Genomic DNA, 17484 nt, shown 5'->3' on the forward strand with positions numbered 1-17484 from the left:
GCTTCCTCCAAAGTGGGACGTGACAGAAAAAAGCTGGAGAACCACTGGTTTATACGACTCCCACGTCGAGAGTCGACAGTTACCTGTGCGGCAGGGAGCGTACTCCACAAATTTGGTGAAGTTGCGGACGGAGAGGTAGCAAGTTCCTGTAGCGTCAGAGTGGGGGACATCCTTTTCAGTCCTCCAGGAGTAGAGAGGGGCACAAGCCTGGTACGAGGGAGAGGAGGTGGAGATTGCCGGGGTTAGAAAAAGGCGGGAGGTGATGAATGGGGTGAGCTTTTAGGTGGGAGATGTTTTTTCTAGTCGCAACATCGCACTGGTGAACTCAGAAGGAGACTTCGACTGAGGTCAGTGGTACATCTGGAGCGGGGTAGCCAGCGTAACTCAACCCAGGTCACAACCCGTACCATCAGACCGAACAAGAGGCGGCTCAAAACTTATTTTTTTATGGCGTGTTGAGACTGGAGGGGTGAAAGCTGGAACCAAGGTGACAACAACTTAATGCGCGAGACAAATTTCTACCAAAGAATGTCCGAAGTGAGACATCACTCAAAAGTAGACCGTTTCTCACGGCGAGCAGCAGGCTTCCCAGAAAGCAGCAGTGTCGTAGTGCAGCCCAACCCCCCCTCACTTGCTAAAAATCACCTCTGTGAGAGTCTCCTTACCAAAATTGTGTCCCCGTGAGAACGCACAGTGGCGCCGAACCATTGGTAGGACTTGAAATCAACCTGATGGTTTGTGTCGTTGAGCAGGACGACGCGGTCCCCTGGGAGGAAGAAAAAAACAAAACACATGAGAAAATGACACTTGAGTCAGAAGCAGGATGAAATAACATGCATTCCTTCATGCGGGTTTTAAGTTTCTGGATCCCCCCTCATCCTCTTCCCAAGGCAAACATCTGGACATTTGGCAGAAAGAAAACTGAACACCAGTTGTTACACAATTTTTGGAGAATTTGAAAAGTATGGCATTTGCTACCCGGCCGCCGCTCAGGAGATAGTAGCTCTCTTAGCTCGGCCCGCGTTTGGACTGGACTAGCTTAACCTCGTTGACCCCTTTCGCTCTTGTTTGACCACCTGGCCACCGATTGCCGATCTCCCACGTCCAGCGCTTTGACAGCAGCAGGTGACATGACAGATGGTCCGGGTCGGAGTCGGATTGCAAAAACACAGTTTTATTGGCGGACAGATGTTTGCGTCTGTGCAAGCGACGGAGAATAAAATGCAAACAAATCAATTCGGCAAGGACGTCACATACCTTCCATATAAACTCACACACACACTGAGGGCGTCAGAGTATGAGCTGAAATCTTTATGGAAAGTTCAAATGCGAGGTCAAAAGCAACCGAAGCCACTCCCACGTGACCCCGTGAAGGCTTTTGTCAAACCGCAGGCGTATTGCAAAAGAGCAGAAACTCGGTCTGACGCTGGATCCTGCAAGAGGTCGTGACCTACGTTGACGTGAAGAAAGAAAGAAAGTGGGCCGTCGGCCCTCTGGACTTTCCTCCCGGCCAACTCGGCAGCCCCGGAGCTGCTTTCGGGTCTTTTGTGGAAACAGCGAAAGGGGCCGAAGTCCAATGATAACATACACAGTCTGGCAGCGGCTTGCTCGTAGCAACCTCCCAGTCATCTGTGTTTAGACACACACTTCTCTCCCTCGTTCTGTGTTTTCATTTTCAACATTATCTCCATCTTCCTATTCATTTTTCTGACACTGTCTCGCCCCCGGCCTCCTCTGTCTGTGCGGCCTTTTGTCTCCTTTTTGGTTTTCAGGCGGCGCTGCTCCCCCTCACCCGAGACAATAAGCAGAGATATTATAGTTTTTTTCTGCCTAATCTCTGACATCAGGGGCTTTTCTGCAAACATAATTCATCAGGATACAGCGGTGGGCTCTGCCCCCATGTGTGAAAAGAAGTGCTTCAGCCATGCAGTTAATAACATGACCGGCACTTGAAAACGGCTCCCTGTAAGCGTGTTGCTTTAACTAATCTGCCTCAGCTGCATGCTACTTCTTCTTCTTAAAGCATCCACATTCATATTTTCATAACTAAGAGGGTGTTTGTTTTGACAAGGCCAGAGCAAAGCCAGCGGGGGGAACGGTAGGAGCTGTGAGTGCCTCCAAAACCAAATCAATCAAAAAGATACCAAAATTACGTTGAAAGATAGTCCAGATGTTGAATATTTCGCGCATCGGAGGCAGCTGGTACGAGTCATATTACCCAGAAAACCAGTAGCAGAAAATCCTTTTTATCCATGTAAAAGAGGAGGCAGATAAAGACTTGATACGCTGAAGCTCTCACATGGTAGCATCAGTTAGCATTAGCGTTAGCTCTGTGTCACCAGAACCGGTGATGAGAAGTTGTGTTTGTTTGTCTGCGAGAGAGGAGGAGGAAGATTGAGAGTGGAGATGGAGGGGAAGCCAGAGATGGACAACATGCACACACACACACACATATACACACACACACACACACCCCTGGGAGGCCGGTTAGAACGGTGCCGGGCCCGGTCTCTCTCTCCCGGGACCAGCAGAGCAGTGCGGGGGTCTGGAGTGCGTCCACGGACTCACTTTCGCCTTTGAACCGTGAGTGAGACGATAGCCATTAGTGGCGTTAGAGCCTCTGCGTGTGTGTGTGTGTGTGTGTGTGTGTGTGTGTGTGCTTGCATGTGTGTGTGTGCTTCAGTTGGGGTTCGAAGACAAATGGCCAAATTCACTCATCACATCAGCGTCCCCCCTGTGGGAGTACCGACAGCAGGGGGACCAGAGGGGGGACCGAGCGGAGGAACAAGGCTCTGGTTTCTCCCTCTTTGCTTCTTCCCCTCCGGCTCTCTAACCCTTGCTCCTCTTCCTCCACCATCATCATCCTGCATGGGCCCTTGACACACCCTCCCTGTACTGCCCTCGCTCCCCTTTGCTCCCAGATCCATAGACGGGCTCTTATCTCAAATGGAGGAGGAAGTGGGTGCGAGGAGGAGGAGGGGGTGAAGGGGTCTCTGGCCACTTTGACCCAATTAGTTAGGCTAATTAAGAGGGTGTGTGGACTGTGGGTCAGAGCTCAAACACACCGAGAGACAGTGAGACACTATGACGTACGCTACTATACGCTAGCGGAAGATAGCACTTCTTTAGCATTCGTAGTGGAGTAAGTCGAATGAAATCCGCGGTAATGGTGTCCTTTTTGACAATGCAAAAAAAACATATGTCCAATCATCTTTTTTTACCCTGTAAAACTAAATATGAAGTATGCTTATGTAAGCTAGCACCAGGATATTTCATTTCAACCGACACCATCATGACATCCATCATTCAATCTACAACTTTTAGCAACGAGATGTGCGCTTTGTGTCGCGCTACATGCTAAGCGAAGAATTTAATATAAATCTGTCTTGTGATTGGATAGAACAAAGATATTCTGCAAGCTTAAGATCATTTAACTTCCATTGCTGTCTTTTCGTATTGCTCTCATATTCACTGTCAGAGTCGTCACAGCTCCAGTAAATGAATCGCATCAGTAAATGTCATCCATGTAACAGCTGCCATTTGCATGCATACGTCCATGTTTCGATTGTTCCTCGACCGTATGGCGGTTCTGCTGTGATCCAGATGTTGGAACCGGCTCCGGCGCTCTGATCAGCTGCTTCAAAAGGCCCTTTCGAAAAAAAAAAAAAATAGGAAGGACACTGTCTGACGGGCCGGGGGACAAACCTTCCCCGTGAGGCCTCGTGCTGCTCGCACATGACATCACTCACCGTGGCCTCCAGCCAACGACACATTTTATGTTGCAAGGAAAGAAAACGTGCAAATAGTGGAGCAGAGGGTACCCAGCAGTGGTGTGTGTCCAATAAAATAATATTGTAAAAGCAGGCTAGTAAAAACACTCAGTGGAATATTTCTCCCCATTGTGCATTGTGCATGTGGACACTGGATTCAAGTTGGCCCGCAATGCTTTGATTTCTTAGGAAAGAAGCCAAAAAGCACCACGGCAACTGTCCCTCACACTGTGTGTGTGTGTGTGTGTGTGTGTGTGTGCGTGTGTGCGTGTGTGTGTGTGTGTGTGTGTGTGTTTGTTATCTAATTATCTATCTCTTTCTAAAAGCTAGCAGTCATTTTAGCGGCTTGCTATGGCTCTATAGTGCAACTGTCCCTCACTGTGTGTGTGTGTGTGTGTGTGTGTGTGTGTGTGTGTGTGTGTGTGTGTGTGTGTGTGTGTGTGTGTGTGTGTGTGTGTGTGTGTGTGTGTTACTTTGGTCGTCCCTTTCCTCACCTTGCTATAGCTCTGTAGTGCTAACAGGCTAACAGGCTAACAGCCTGAGTGACAACACACTGAAACATGAATCCAATCATCAGACAGCATCTTGACGTTCCTCGTGTTCTCTCGCTTCATTCTGACTTCTTCTGGAGCCGCCGGCGGTGTTTGCTTCACCCGTCACACCAACGGGGCATTTCTTTGTGAGAACTATTTGTTTACTGGTTGCTTATCTCCCTCATAGCTGCAGGGGGGCGAGGCAACACGAACACGAGGTGAAGGAAAGAGTATCCTTTCAACAAAAAAACCTCTTCAACACCTCATTACCCTTTCATCCCCAAAGAGGGAACAGGAACAGGAAGCAAAAAGGTTCACCCTGCGTCCAAAAAACCCAAAAGTAGCTGACAATAGCTCGGTGGAGCGTAACGCTGACGCCTGATCCCGACCGGTTTGCTGACAACAGGAGCAGAGAGGAAATGCTCTGACGGTTTCAAAGACCTACAGAGAAGCAGCGAAACCGCCGCTGCACTTTCTCAATCCAGGTAGTCACATGCAATCTGTGTACGATTAAATATCCTACAACTAGCACAGCGTGTTGGTTTGGCTGTGCAGCTGTCAGACCTTCTTACCTTCGGTATCGAAGTCGATGGTGTGACAATCGGCTTGGCTGAGGCTCCACGGGCAGTAGAAGACAGATCCTCCCTCCGTGACCTGAACCTGCTCGGTGTCGGCCTTTGGAGCTCCTATCACCACGCTGGCACTGCGAAAAGACCACAGAAAGAAGGAACGACATTGCTGTTAGCCGCGTTTCTTCACCGAACCTTCGCTATAAGGTTCGCAGCTCTTATGGCCTGGGCTCGATTAAAAAAAGTTGCATTCCAGACTTACGACGCGACGGCTTTGAACGCGACGCATGAACGCATTTAACCGCTTTAGCGAGCTGTACTCTGACTCACAGGCTAAACATTTTAACAGGTTACAGCACTGTTTGACATAATCCCCATTGTAACCAGAAGGGGGGGACTGCTGCTATGTCATGCACACATTGTGCAGCCAGCAAAGGCACTCACATCTCACATGGTCACACACACACACACACACACACACACACAAGTGTCCCTGTGGGACAGGTTCAATGGGAAAACAGAAGAGCAGACGGGCTAAGTGGAGTCACGCTCCTGTTTCTTCAGCTGTGCCGCTAAACTTACTTCCACGTCCTGGGAGCGATGCCGCACAACGACAACAAAAAAGGCGGCCGAGCGCTTCGACATGCAGAGAAACAATCAGGGAGGTGACAGGTGAGTCTTCAGAGATGAAAGGAAAGAAGGAATGGGGAAAACAGAGATTTGGGCATAAAGTTGGACACAATACCCCCCTCTTCCAGTAGATAATCTGCCTTAAGTGGATGATTTAGCCATTAGCTCACTCTGGACCCACTTGACCCGACAAGCATCGCAGACACAGAGGCAGCCGCTGGCATTGATGTGGGTGAAGGAGGCAAGGGACCGCTGAGACCAGACGGTGTCTAGGGGGCTCCAAAACAGGAAGCGCACACACCCATTTCCTGCCCCAGACGGAGTCAAGGCAGCAGTTAAACCGAGCAATACTCCAAAGGCCTCGTAATCCACGATAATTAATCCTATCTATCACATCAGCTGATTCAAATGCATGCAAAGTTATGGGACGGCTCATGGAAAGATATTTAACAGAAGGCAGCCGGAGAGCGAAGCTTTCAAATCATTTCGTCCTTTGCCGATTTGAGACCACGCGACTGCGTGTGGAACAAGGGGAAGGTCACGGAGCGTATGGGTTCATATCACGCCGACACGCCGGTCGTTGAACCGCCAAAGAGAAGCGATGCACTGCAATGCGAAGTCCAAATGGAGCAGAAACGTGTTGAAAGAGAGAAATAGAAACAAAGCAATTCAACTCGGAGATTTTCTGACCGCACATAAGCAGACCCAGAAATATCAGAGTTCCTTCCACCTGTGTTCCCTAGCCAGTTATTCTCACATTGAGACAGCTGAGGATCTCCCTCTTGGCACACAGATGTGCAAGCAGTCAGTAAATATTCAAAACAAGCAGATCACACTCTGGGAAAAAACAAAAAACTTCGCTGGAAGAAGGATTTCCTGTGTTGAACAACACGGACGTACAAGTTTCAGAGCGGACAAAAGAACAGAAAAACTTTTCTAAATAATCTGAGCATAAGTGTGCAATAAGCAACACAAGTGGAGGAACATGTATACGCTAACGATGCCAAAGAAACGGGAAGCTGCAGCATCTTCTTTGTGGAATCAGATGTGAACACGGTCCAGCCGTAGTTTGGCTGTGGCCGCTTTTCAAAGGAGGGAGAAAAGAAAAATACAGGAAATAACATAACAAGCAGATCATGCTTTAATCAGCAAAGTTGGCGGTTGAATACGATACACAGATACACGCAGATGTGCAGTCACACACACACACACACACACACAGGTTGATAACAATCTAAAAGCACTAAATGAGGAGGAATTAGCATTTAATTGCTCTTTATCTGGCGAGGATCAGTCTAGAACTAAACTCGAGCTTCTCCGCCCTTTCACCAAAAGGTGGAGTCGGGTCTCGTTAGCATTTAATGAAGCTGTAACGGAGTCGGCTGAGACATTACAAATTCCTTTGTGAAACAGAGGCGGGGCGTATGACCGACTCTTGGTATGGGGATGCAAATATATGCAATCTTTAGGGGGGGGAGCAATCCTCAGCTGTTCAGCTGAAGGACAGACTGTCAGCTTGTGTCTGAGCCGCTGAGGCTGAAGAGAGTTCAGGCCAAAGTGTTCTCAAAGCTCTGGGACGTGACGCCGACGTCTGATTGATCGAGAAAAAACATTTTGAGGACACTATTCTCGAATAAATGGAGAGAAAAAACATGATAAAAAAAGAAACTGTGGGTTTTAAATGTGTATTATGCCACTGTCAGTTGTATTGAAAATATTTTTTTTCATTTTTTACACATTTTGCACATGCTGTTAACATTTAATTTAATTTCCTTAATACACTGCAGTTATTTTTTTTTATTTGTGCAAATTATATATGTTTTTTTATTTTTTATTTTATTTTAACATTTAATTTAATTTCCTCAATACACTGCAGTTATTTTGGTTTTATTTGTGTAAATATATTATATGTATTTATATTTATTTATTTTATATTTATTTTAACATTTAATTTAATTTCCTTAATATACTGCAGTTATTTTTTTTATTTGTGTAAATATATTATATGTATGTTTTTATTTTTTTTGTTTATTTATTTTGATTGTATTTATATATATATATATATATATATATATATATATATATATATATATATTATTAGTTTATTTTGTGTGTAATTAATGAAGTACATATCTATCTATCTAAAATAAATATTCTGCGTCACTCATCACTTCTGGCTATTAGAATCCATTTGATCGTCTTCAGGGTCAAACCTCCTCCCCACACGGTTTTGGAGTTTTTACTTTTTCGTTTACAAAACCGGTTTATTTCGCTGCATCTAAAGGAATTCGTCTGGCTCACAGTAAAGATGTTGTCTCTACACAATGACGTGTGATAATTGTCGTGGCTCATTAACAACAAAGCGTTTTAATTCAACGTCATTCATTTACAGGAATTCCTGAGCACTAACTTAGCTTTGTCTTAATTGACCCTGCGTGTGGACCACAGGATGCTCTCTGAGGGCCTCGGCCCAGAGATTCAAGAGCAGCTGGGAGACAAAAAGGCTGTTCGCTTCTCGGAGGGATTAAAAGCTGAACCGTCACGACGTTCGATGGGGATCATCACAGCTGACAAAGCTCAGGACGCATCTGAAAAGCCACGACCGCTCTTTAGTTCCCCCGGCATGTTTTTGTCTCGTGGAGAATGAAACCATTCGCATGCTGTTGACGAATATCTAATCGACTTCTGCCCAGGCGGGGGAAGTAGGAGGATGTGAAGCATGAGGAGTAAAGTCCATCCCACCAGCTGCTATACAGCAGCCGCTAATGAAGCATTAATTAATCTAATGTTGGAAGGAAATGCGTAAACAGCAGCTTCACTGTGACTGAGAGCTGGGTTTGTCTCATTTGAAGCAATCGGAGGACGTTCCACAAAAGAACCCCCTCCCCCCCCCGCACCACATTTTTGCCAGACTGTGACCACAATTTTACGAGGGGTTGAGAGATTAAGGGGTGATGCAGAGCGCTGAAACTTGCTGATGTGACACTTTCTTCTGCGTGCACGGCTAATACGGTTTATGATGAGGTTACAGATGGAGGTTATAAGAGGGCAAATTCCTCTGTCCCCCCCCCCCCACCCATTAGCCTCATTCCACATTTAATTGCCCCCCCCCCCCCCCCCCCAGCTGGAAAAGCTGATGTCACTTGAACGCTATTATAACCGCTTTAAGCTCGAAAGAGGAGGAGGACGAATCGCATATGTTGAGCCTGCCAGCGCCGGCTGCAGCCGCCACCTGCGGTCGTAAACGCGGCTCAACGAACGGCCGCGGCACGGACAAAGGAGTCGCGTCCTTCAAACCACAGAGCTATCAACGAGCGCTTAAAGGAGTGGAGTGGCTCCATATCAGGAGAGAAACTCAAACGGAAACGACCTGATGGGAGCGAGAGCTCTCGACCTTCACTGCAAAATACAAACAAACGAATGTAGTGATATCTGGATCGATGGTGGGAGACGGTTAGCTGAAACGCTGAGCAAATTAATGAGCAAGTGCATGATGTCATCTTGCATGAATATTGACTTTTTCAAACGCAGGCGTGGGCACTTAGAGATCAGCCGAGTGACAGAAACGAGGAGGACGAGTCGTGTGTGATGACTTAATCTAGACTCCATGGAGCCACGCGAATATCCTCACGTCCTCTCAGAGCCGAGGCCAGACAGAAGCTGTTTTGAGTCCTTACGTCTGCCATATGGACGAGCGTCTACTCTCACACACACACACACACACACACACACACACGTGTTCTCAGTGCTGCTGACCAGGAGATGATGAGAGTAGCAGTGCCTGCTGGGATGGCGTGTGCTGACTACAGAGAGACTACTGTGCTGAAGCCACATTTCTTGTCATAACGGTCAAATGGTATACGGTAAAAAAGGGTCTTGCGTCTTTTACGCAAACACGCAAGACCCTCAAGAACCCCTTGTGTCGTCCCGTCGGCCATCTTGTGTGCGTCGCCCAAAACGTCTGACTGTCCGTCAAAGCTACGCGAGCCGTTCGCAGCCCGCAAGCCTGTGATTGGTCCGCTAAACACGTCCTTTCTGAGTCTCGCATTTCCAGGTTTCGTAGCATAATACCGCCATTTTTAAAAAGCCAAAGATGGATCCCGTTTGGCCGAAGAGGTCCAGCAAATATGAGCATTTATATAACCCGTCTTTGACGGAGTATAAGGACACACAGATGGCGGTGAACGTTGACTCTAAGCGGTCGTTGCGCCACCTGCTGCTCTGACGTATGAAAAAAGGCGGGAAACCATGAACCAACATGAGTCCGGCGATTGCAAGAGTGTATATATCGCCCTTTACGGGCCTGGATGAAGTCCTTTATGACAACCTACAGACGTTTCCACATTCCTGGATGGACTTGACGAGGAGCCATTGAGACGTGGCCCCGCACAGACCGGCGTGGATCAGATAAAAAACAGTCCAGTCTGTCGAGGATCTGGTTCCACTATCGCCACAAAAACCATTCGCCCGCTATCCTCAAAAGCAAGAAAACGCTGCTGGCTAAAGTAGTCAAGTAATGGGTTTTTTGTCACACAGGAAAAATGTCAAGACCTTAACGATGATACGCTGTAGCTGTGAAGAAGTCACTATTCCTGGTAACTGAATCAGCGAAGTCAACACCTCGTTGATTTCACGATTGCTGCTTTCACTTCCGAATTTTTCATCTGGCAGCAATCATTCTGTCTGCATTCGACCGTCCTGATGGCTGCTTTTACAGTCGATGTGTGAAAACCCAGCAGCTGCTCGGTCTCACCCGCAAACCCAACCAAAAAAAAAAGAAGCATTTCGCAAGTGGCAAGTGAGACATTTTAAACATCCTGTCACTCATAAAAAAAAAAACAACATCAAAATGACTTGTGGTGGAGCGACCGCATTTTCTCATAGCATACTGTTTTCCCACCTCCACCCCCAAAATGCAACCCCTCCCTCCCTCCTTTTTCACAGTCCAGCCGCTCTAAAAACCCTTTAACTGCTGCTGGTTCACACCTCTCCACAATGCCCACGTCAGGGGGTCCAGTCCTCTCACCTCCAGATAGAGAGGCTGTTGTATTAACGTGGTGATGGGTGTGTGTGTGTGTGTGTGTGTGTGTGTGTGTGTGGGGGGGGGGATGCAGCTGTTGAAACACTTTGTCTGTGCACCCCCACAACCCCTACATGCATACGTATTAAAATGCAGTAATAACCACGGGGTTACGTCACATTTCCATTCCACCAAAATGAGACGCTAATTTGAATTCCAGCCAGTGGAATTCGATATTGGCACAAGCGGACGATGCCGTCATGCGCTCGTTGCTATATTAAGGACAGTCTTCATCAAGTTCCCCATAGATGTGAGTCATTTAGTCATCTGGGGGGATTAAATCTCGCGCCGTATGAGTCAGGACGACCCTGACCAACGGCTAACTCCATCCCAGAGTAGACATGACGTCCTGCGGGCTTTCCCAACGCCGTCCACGGGCCCTTTAAACACATCACCGCCCTCCTCACACTGACATCTTTTTCCAGTGAAACACACACACACACAGGCTTGTTTAACCCCCCCCCCCCCTCCTCTTTACCTACAGACCAGTCAACGCTAAACAGGCGCTTTATGTTCGAGACAGACTGCAGTGACGCCGAGCGAAGTACGTCCCAACGCTCGCAACCTGCCGGCCCCTGATTAGCATAGGCGTGCACAAAGTTTGAAAAGCAGAAAGTGAAGTTAGCTTTCGTCAGAGGACCAATAAAATTAAGAAAAGAAATGAGTCACAGTGAAAACGACTCAAATGGAAAACAGAAAACAATTCCCGCCGTCGGACAAAGGGATCTATTGTCTGCGATGCAACGACGAGAACCTGGATGAAGGAAAAGCTTGGCAACACAAACACACAAGCTGCGCTCCTGCAGCTCCAACGCTTACTGGTTTCATTTCAAAAACAAGTCCATAGAAAAAGGACACCCGTGAAAACAAATCACATAAATGAGAGTGATCATACACGGGGAGAGGAACCACTGTGAGAAAACACTGCAGCTTCAGAGAGACCTCGGTCCAATGTCAACATGAGTTCAACTCTAACCCGGTTAGAGAGGATGAACTCCAGGAGAGGCACCGGCTGACCCCAGTGTGTGTTGCTCAAGGCCAAACGATGCGTGAGCTGGTTGCACATCTCCAACACATCACTGGAACATATTACCAGCGTCATCCATCATCGGGAGGTTTCTTAAATGGCGCTATGATCTCACTCAGAGCAGTTCACGTCCAAAAACGATGGTTACGTATGTTTTGTTTCATCAAAAGTCCAACAGTCAACAGGCACCAGGACTCGTCTGGTCCTTTCAAACACTCCCAAGGCCGGGTCGGTTATCACGTGCAGCCCCTTTGACTCTTCTATCTCCAGTGGGATCCACTCCCTCGTCGCCACCTGGCACCGGCGAAAAGTAACAGAAGAGAGCAGATACTGTTGTTTGATTATTACGTTATTGGAGGAGAGTCAGCCTTCAGGAGTTCTTCCCACGATGATGATGAGGAGGAGGGTGTGCAGGGGACTGACATACTTGACCCAAAAGGGGGGAACCATATATCCTCTTGGCCTTCCTGTGTGGATCTGACAAGAGCCTTCATCCACCGTGCACAGAGACTGTCCTCGGGCGTTGTTCCATGGTGGGCGGTCTGCCAGTGTCCAAAACTTAATTTTATTACAGCGGGCCGAAGGGCACGACAGACCCCCGCCGCGTATATAAACTTGTTGTCGAGGATGAGCGTCAAGCGGGGGGAGAGAAAGTGAGCCTTTGTGTTGGCAGGCCTGTCAGGGGGCATTTATGGACGGCTGAATTATCGTCCTCCCTCGTCTCTGCATCTGCCATCCGTCTCATGTGATCGCTGCAGTCCGACGAGTGATGAACACCAGTTTGTTTTGAATCGGAGCTAGGCTAACGGCGGCTCCTTTCGGACGAGAAGAAACTCCCTGCAACCCTCATCTGACCTCCAGCTACCCCCCCGCTTCTCCCTCCACGTCTCCCAAGTGTGGGCGATGATGATGTGATGGCAAGAAAAAAAACAAGAGATAAACTCTCCTCCTGATATGCGTCCACTTCTGAGAAACTGCGATTGACAAGCGGCAGACACGCGAGATGGTTTTTTGCAGATAGTGCGATGAGTCATGATCTTTATTCTGCTCTGGCGCACTTTGACTGAATACATATCATCCACACAATTACAGGGCGCGAATGCCGGAGGCTACATTTAAACATTATTCCTGTTCTACAGGAGCATCGTCTCGTCTCCTCTCCCACGAGCAAGGCATCCCATCTGTAGAAAAAGCTCAGGTGAAGTCGTCATCGAGGTGACGTCGACTCGCGGCCTCGTACTTAATGAGTCGAGGAGAGAGCGGCTAGACAGCGGGGGGAATTAAAATGAAAAAAAATGAGCCCTGCTGCAGAATGACATCAGCATATAGGAGGAAGTGAGGAGGGGGAGGCTGAAGAGAGAAGAGGGGTTCATGCATTCAAGCTTCACGTCTTAAATCATACCGCTCCTCCTGAAGACGCTGCTTCCCAGGCAGAGCGATGAAGACCAAGAGCAGCACGCTTTTAAAGAGACAGCGCAGAGGAAGAGTGGGATGAGGAGGGGGGGGATGTCCTCGCGTCTGAGGGTCTGACCGTCCAGGGAAGTGGGGAGGAGGAACAGGAGGAAACCAGAGCTGCTGCTGGCGGCCCACTCGGCACAAAGCCCTTTCCTCAAATCCCAGCATGCCGGCTGGCGGAGCGGTGGGCCCAGACACCGCCGGTGCCGCTCGGCAGACACAGACTCCGCCAGGAAGTCTGATTATGTCTGGAGTGAAACCTCGACTGCGGCTGCACAACCTTTTGTTAATGATTAGGACGACTGCAGGTTTTTGGGGTCCAAGTGTACTGCATGTAATGCAAAACAAACGCAGGTACGTCTAGAAGGTTGACTTGATATCAACGCTGCACGCTCCGAGGACGGTCAAAATGTCCCACACTATTATTTTCCCCTCATGCTACTATTAGACCTGACCACAGGCATGTATGCATGAGTCCCTCAAGAGGGTTGATGCCAAAAAAAAGGAAGAATGCGAGACAATCTCAGCATGAAGGGTGTGACAGGGATCCATCCCCACTGAGCCAGGAAGCATCACAATCTAACAGACCCATAAGAAGATGGCCAAAGGTTGCAGTTAACAGGCTTTTTGTTCCCTGGCGTTTAAGGCGAAGGCGGGTCAAAAGGTCAGGATTAAATGTCATTTTGTGGAGCAATAAGATTAGGAGTTCAGGAAGATTAAACATGTATAATTTGGTTCATCCTATTTTCATGATGAATATATCAATTTAAAAAGGAGGAGCCATTATATGAGTTGATTAAATTGCTGTGAGCGGCGTGTGCGTCATGCTTCCTTCCAGAGAACCCAGTTTACACACAAAACCCCGGATTTACAGTCTATGGATTGAATGCCAGAGCCGCCACAACATCATCACACACACACACACACACACACACACACACACACAGACTTATACGAGCTCCGTATTTTCTATTGGAAACTTTTTTCTATAACTTTAAACAGGAGAGTTGTAAATGTACATTTCTTGGCTCAACACCTCGTCCGCCGTGGAAAGTTTGGACGCTGCGCGCAACATATTTGTGAGAAACTGGGTTTCCTGAGGCGCCCGGATAGAAATATTAACAACTTTCAGACTGCAACTGGGGCTGAGAAGCCCCTCGTTTCTTTATTTTATATTATGAGATTTAAAAAAAGAAAGAAAAGGGAAATAGCAGTACAACTCACCTGGCAGAATCGGCCAGATAAAAGTCAACAGCATATCCGAAGTAGCTCCCGTTAGGTCCGCTGTAAACAGCTGGGTTCTCCACGTCCAAGTTAAACGCCCCGCAGACGGAAACGCAGAGAAACAGCCCGCTGACGCAAAGCAGCGCGCGGGCGAGGAGGGCTGCGATCCCCGGCGTCTTTACGCGGAACCGTTCCAAGCCCATATTTGAGAATGAATTAATCCTCTCAAAGTTGGTTTTAAATGCCAAAATTGTCCCCTTTTTTTTGGAGGTGGGGGCGCGCTTTAGAGTCCGCAGATCAAGCCTGAGAATGTGTGAGGATTGTGGTTAAAGCTGCATCCCTGTGACTGTGAGCGGGCCGGTGTCTCGTGAACGCTCCTCCGTCAGCTCCTCTTCGGCGTCTCCTCTCCTCGGTCTGCGTCTCCTCGCTCCGGGCCCACGCCTCCTCTGCTCACCGACGCACGAGACGAGGAGCAGCGAGGAGTTCCCACAGCGGTGACAAAGTTTGGAAGAGGAGGAGCTTGTGGTTCCCTAAAAAGAAAAGGGGGAGGGGGAGGAGAGGGGGAGGGGGGGGGGCTTCTCGTCCACTAATCTATCATGTTTACCAATGCGGTGGAAATGTGGTCACTTTGTATGGAAGCCCATTTACGACATGAAAAAAATGAGGCCCCCAAAAAAAAATCATTATTACGAAAAAAACAAAACAAAACAAAAATTTCCTCTTTTTTTTTCGTAGACTTTTTTTGTAGACTTTTTTTTCCAGGGTGCTAGGGAAGCATTTTAAGTATCCTATCTGTTGTAAAGCCTCGTTTAAAGTAGTCTTTAATGTCCTCACAATCCATTTCTATGTCAAAAGAGATGCTTCAGACTGTTGTGGTGTGTGCTAATACTTATTTATCAAAATATTTTTTTACATTTTTTTAGTAGTCATATATATATTTATTTTTGTTATGATTTTTTTTGTCATATTTTTTTTTATTTGTCCTATTTTTTTATTTTGGTAATAATTATATTATATCATATATGTTTATATTTTGTGTCAAGTTTTATTTTCGCCAATTTTTTTTTTTGTTCCTAATTTTTTTTTGTGGCGGAAATGGGCTTCCATACTTTTGAGTTCAAAGACTTTTCAATCTTTTTGTTTTTTTTAATCTGTGACAAGATTATTAACCAAAAAGAACACTAAATCAATAGAGTCTTTGGATTTTATCTCGCAGTTATCTTGAGCTTGTGTGACTGTTTGGGTTCAGGCGAGGGTTAGCTAGGTGATGGGAAGGTCAAGAAAACCTCACATGGTCAACCAACAGATCATTTATTGAGATGACGAGCTGTGACATGGTACTCTTTGGGATCTTTATCTTGAGGTCAGGAAATCAACCCTCTTTTTCCCACCCGATCCTTCAATGGTTCCGTAGTTGATGTCGTATTTGCCTCTGAGTCAGACAAAGACCGAGGAAAGTGGTCAGCCTGCGAAAAAGCTGCTCACTGAAACGAGACCTCTAATAAACCGACGCTGGCCGGCTGGAATGAGCGACTGTTGGTTTAGCTGATTCACCTGAAGCCTCAGGGATTGAACACGGGGGGCCACATTTGGCTGCGTGGCAGCAAAGCAACATGAACTCTCTGTCCGGTGCTGCTCGTATTTATAACCTGTCTGAAGCTCTCCGACACATAGAGTGAAGTCTGACTGTAGACTGATGGGGGAGGGAGGGTTCACAGCTGTTGGGGGCACTAGATGGTTCATCGCCTTAATCCTTGAGGGGTCCCTCGCTCTGTTTTTAGGTCCTCGGGATGAGTTGTAAGCACTCTTCAAGGCGTGGTTGACAGAAAAGACGGATTATAATGGCCGTCAACATGATTTGGAGTCAAGACTTTCTCTCTGAAGTCACGGTCTGGTTTGCAGAATCCCCGTCGAGTGTATACGCTGAGATGAGAAGATGTCTGTGCAATGCGCCACAAACACACTTCTGAAATGCGAGGGGCCGTATATATATAGACAGTGCAGACCAGCCCATTCGTATTCCCAGGGAGGCAAATACCAGCAATTAGTCAGGCCCCTTCACGTCTAATACCGATGCATGAGGCTCCCTTTAAGCGTCTGTACGAGACGCAAGTGGGTTGTGACTTATCCGCTGCTACCGGAGAGGAAAGTCAGAGTTTAACAGACTACCAATTGATTCAGATTGGCACCTCGGTAATACGCCTTAAAAGGAAAAAACGTGTAATAAAAAAATTTGTTATTTATGTCCTCAAAAAGGCAAACAAATGGTATAATGTTTTTGTAAAGTCAGTAGCAAAATTGTATGCCTATCTACATAAACTATGCTGTTATTCAATCAAATTAATGATTCCTTATTTTCTTTTGTATTGTTGTCATACGTGCATGTGCAACAATGATTTCTGGGTAATATGTATGTAGATGTCAAGTCTCTGTTTGGTCATATTCAAGATGATAAATGGGAGATTATTGGTTGTCCTTTTTGTGCTCTCTTTCCTGATTATCTCATTATCATTGGTAAGATAAATATATACCTAATGGTTGGTGTGTGTGTGTGTGTGCGTGTGTGTGTGTGTGTGTGTGTGTGTGTGTGTGTGTGTGTGTGTGAGTGTGTGTCATAACTAATAAGCAGCGTGCACTAAAGGGCTCATCCTTAGCGTGCACTGTGGTAAGCCACTGCAGCGTTGTCATTTACATACAGACCTCCTACATGAGGTCAGCTGAACCCTTTGGACGGAGATAATAAGCTATCAGCTCTCAGTCATTGTCTTCTTCGGCGTCTTCCTGATCAAACGGCACAGCTCAAACGTTATCAATCCACCCACATTTATCTATTTGACATCGTAAAAGGATCCGGATTTGCCAGAAGATAGGAGGAATATTCCTTTCAAGCGATTTGTGTGACGAAGCCAAAGAGCCCGTTCTGCTCTCGGTGACGAGGAATTGGGTCTGGCTAACTCAACAGTGTTTTCCATCTCCCCCCCCAACTGTGATTTCCGTAGAAAAAGAGGGTGTGGTTTTATTCCAATGCCTCTGCTTTGACATCATCATTTGGCCACTATGGCAACACATCTGAAGTGCAGCAAAACACTTAGAGAACATTTTACAGGACTCCACACTGCGGGCCAACTGTTTTAAATATAGACTTGACATATTGGCACTTGTGCGAGGCCAAGCAATATACATTTACAGGCCAATG

General features: G+C 47.1%; 1 protein-coding gene across 1 annotated transcript in view; it reads right to left on the minus strand.

The window, feature by feature from the left end:
* itga5 (integrin, alpha 5 (fibronectin receptor, alpha polypeptide)) overlaps nt 1-14732 on the minus strand; it is a 36226-nt gene extending 21494 nt beyond the window's left edge. The window contains exons 1-4 of the mRNA XM_068596892.1: nt 14289-14732; nt 4876-5006; nt 666-766; nt 84-207 (exon numbers count right to left, since the gene is read on the minus strand). Of these exons, the coding sequence (XP_068452993.1) occupies nt 84-207; nt 666-766; nt 4876-5006; nt 14289-14491 (559 nt within the window). The 5' untranslated portion in view covers nt 14492-14732. The remainder of the gene's footprint in view (nt 1-83; nt 208-665; nt 767-4875; nt 5007-14288) is intronic.
* Nucleotides 14733-17484: the final 2752 nt, after the last annotated feature.

Source organism: Clinocottus analis, unplaced genomic scaffold (assembly GCF_023055335.1).
Source record: "Clinocottus analis isolate CAN_PGR_092001 unplaced genomic scaffold, fCliAna1.0.p SCAF_4, whole genome shotgun sequence".
NCBI classification, from domain to species: domain Eukaryota; kingdom Metazoa; phylum Chordata; class Actinopteri; order Perciformes; family Cottidae; genus Clinocottus; species Clinocottus analis.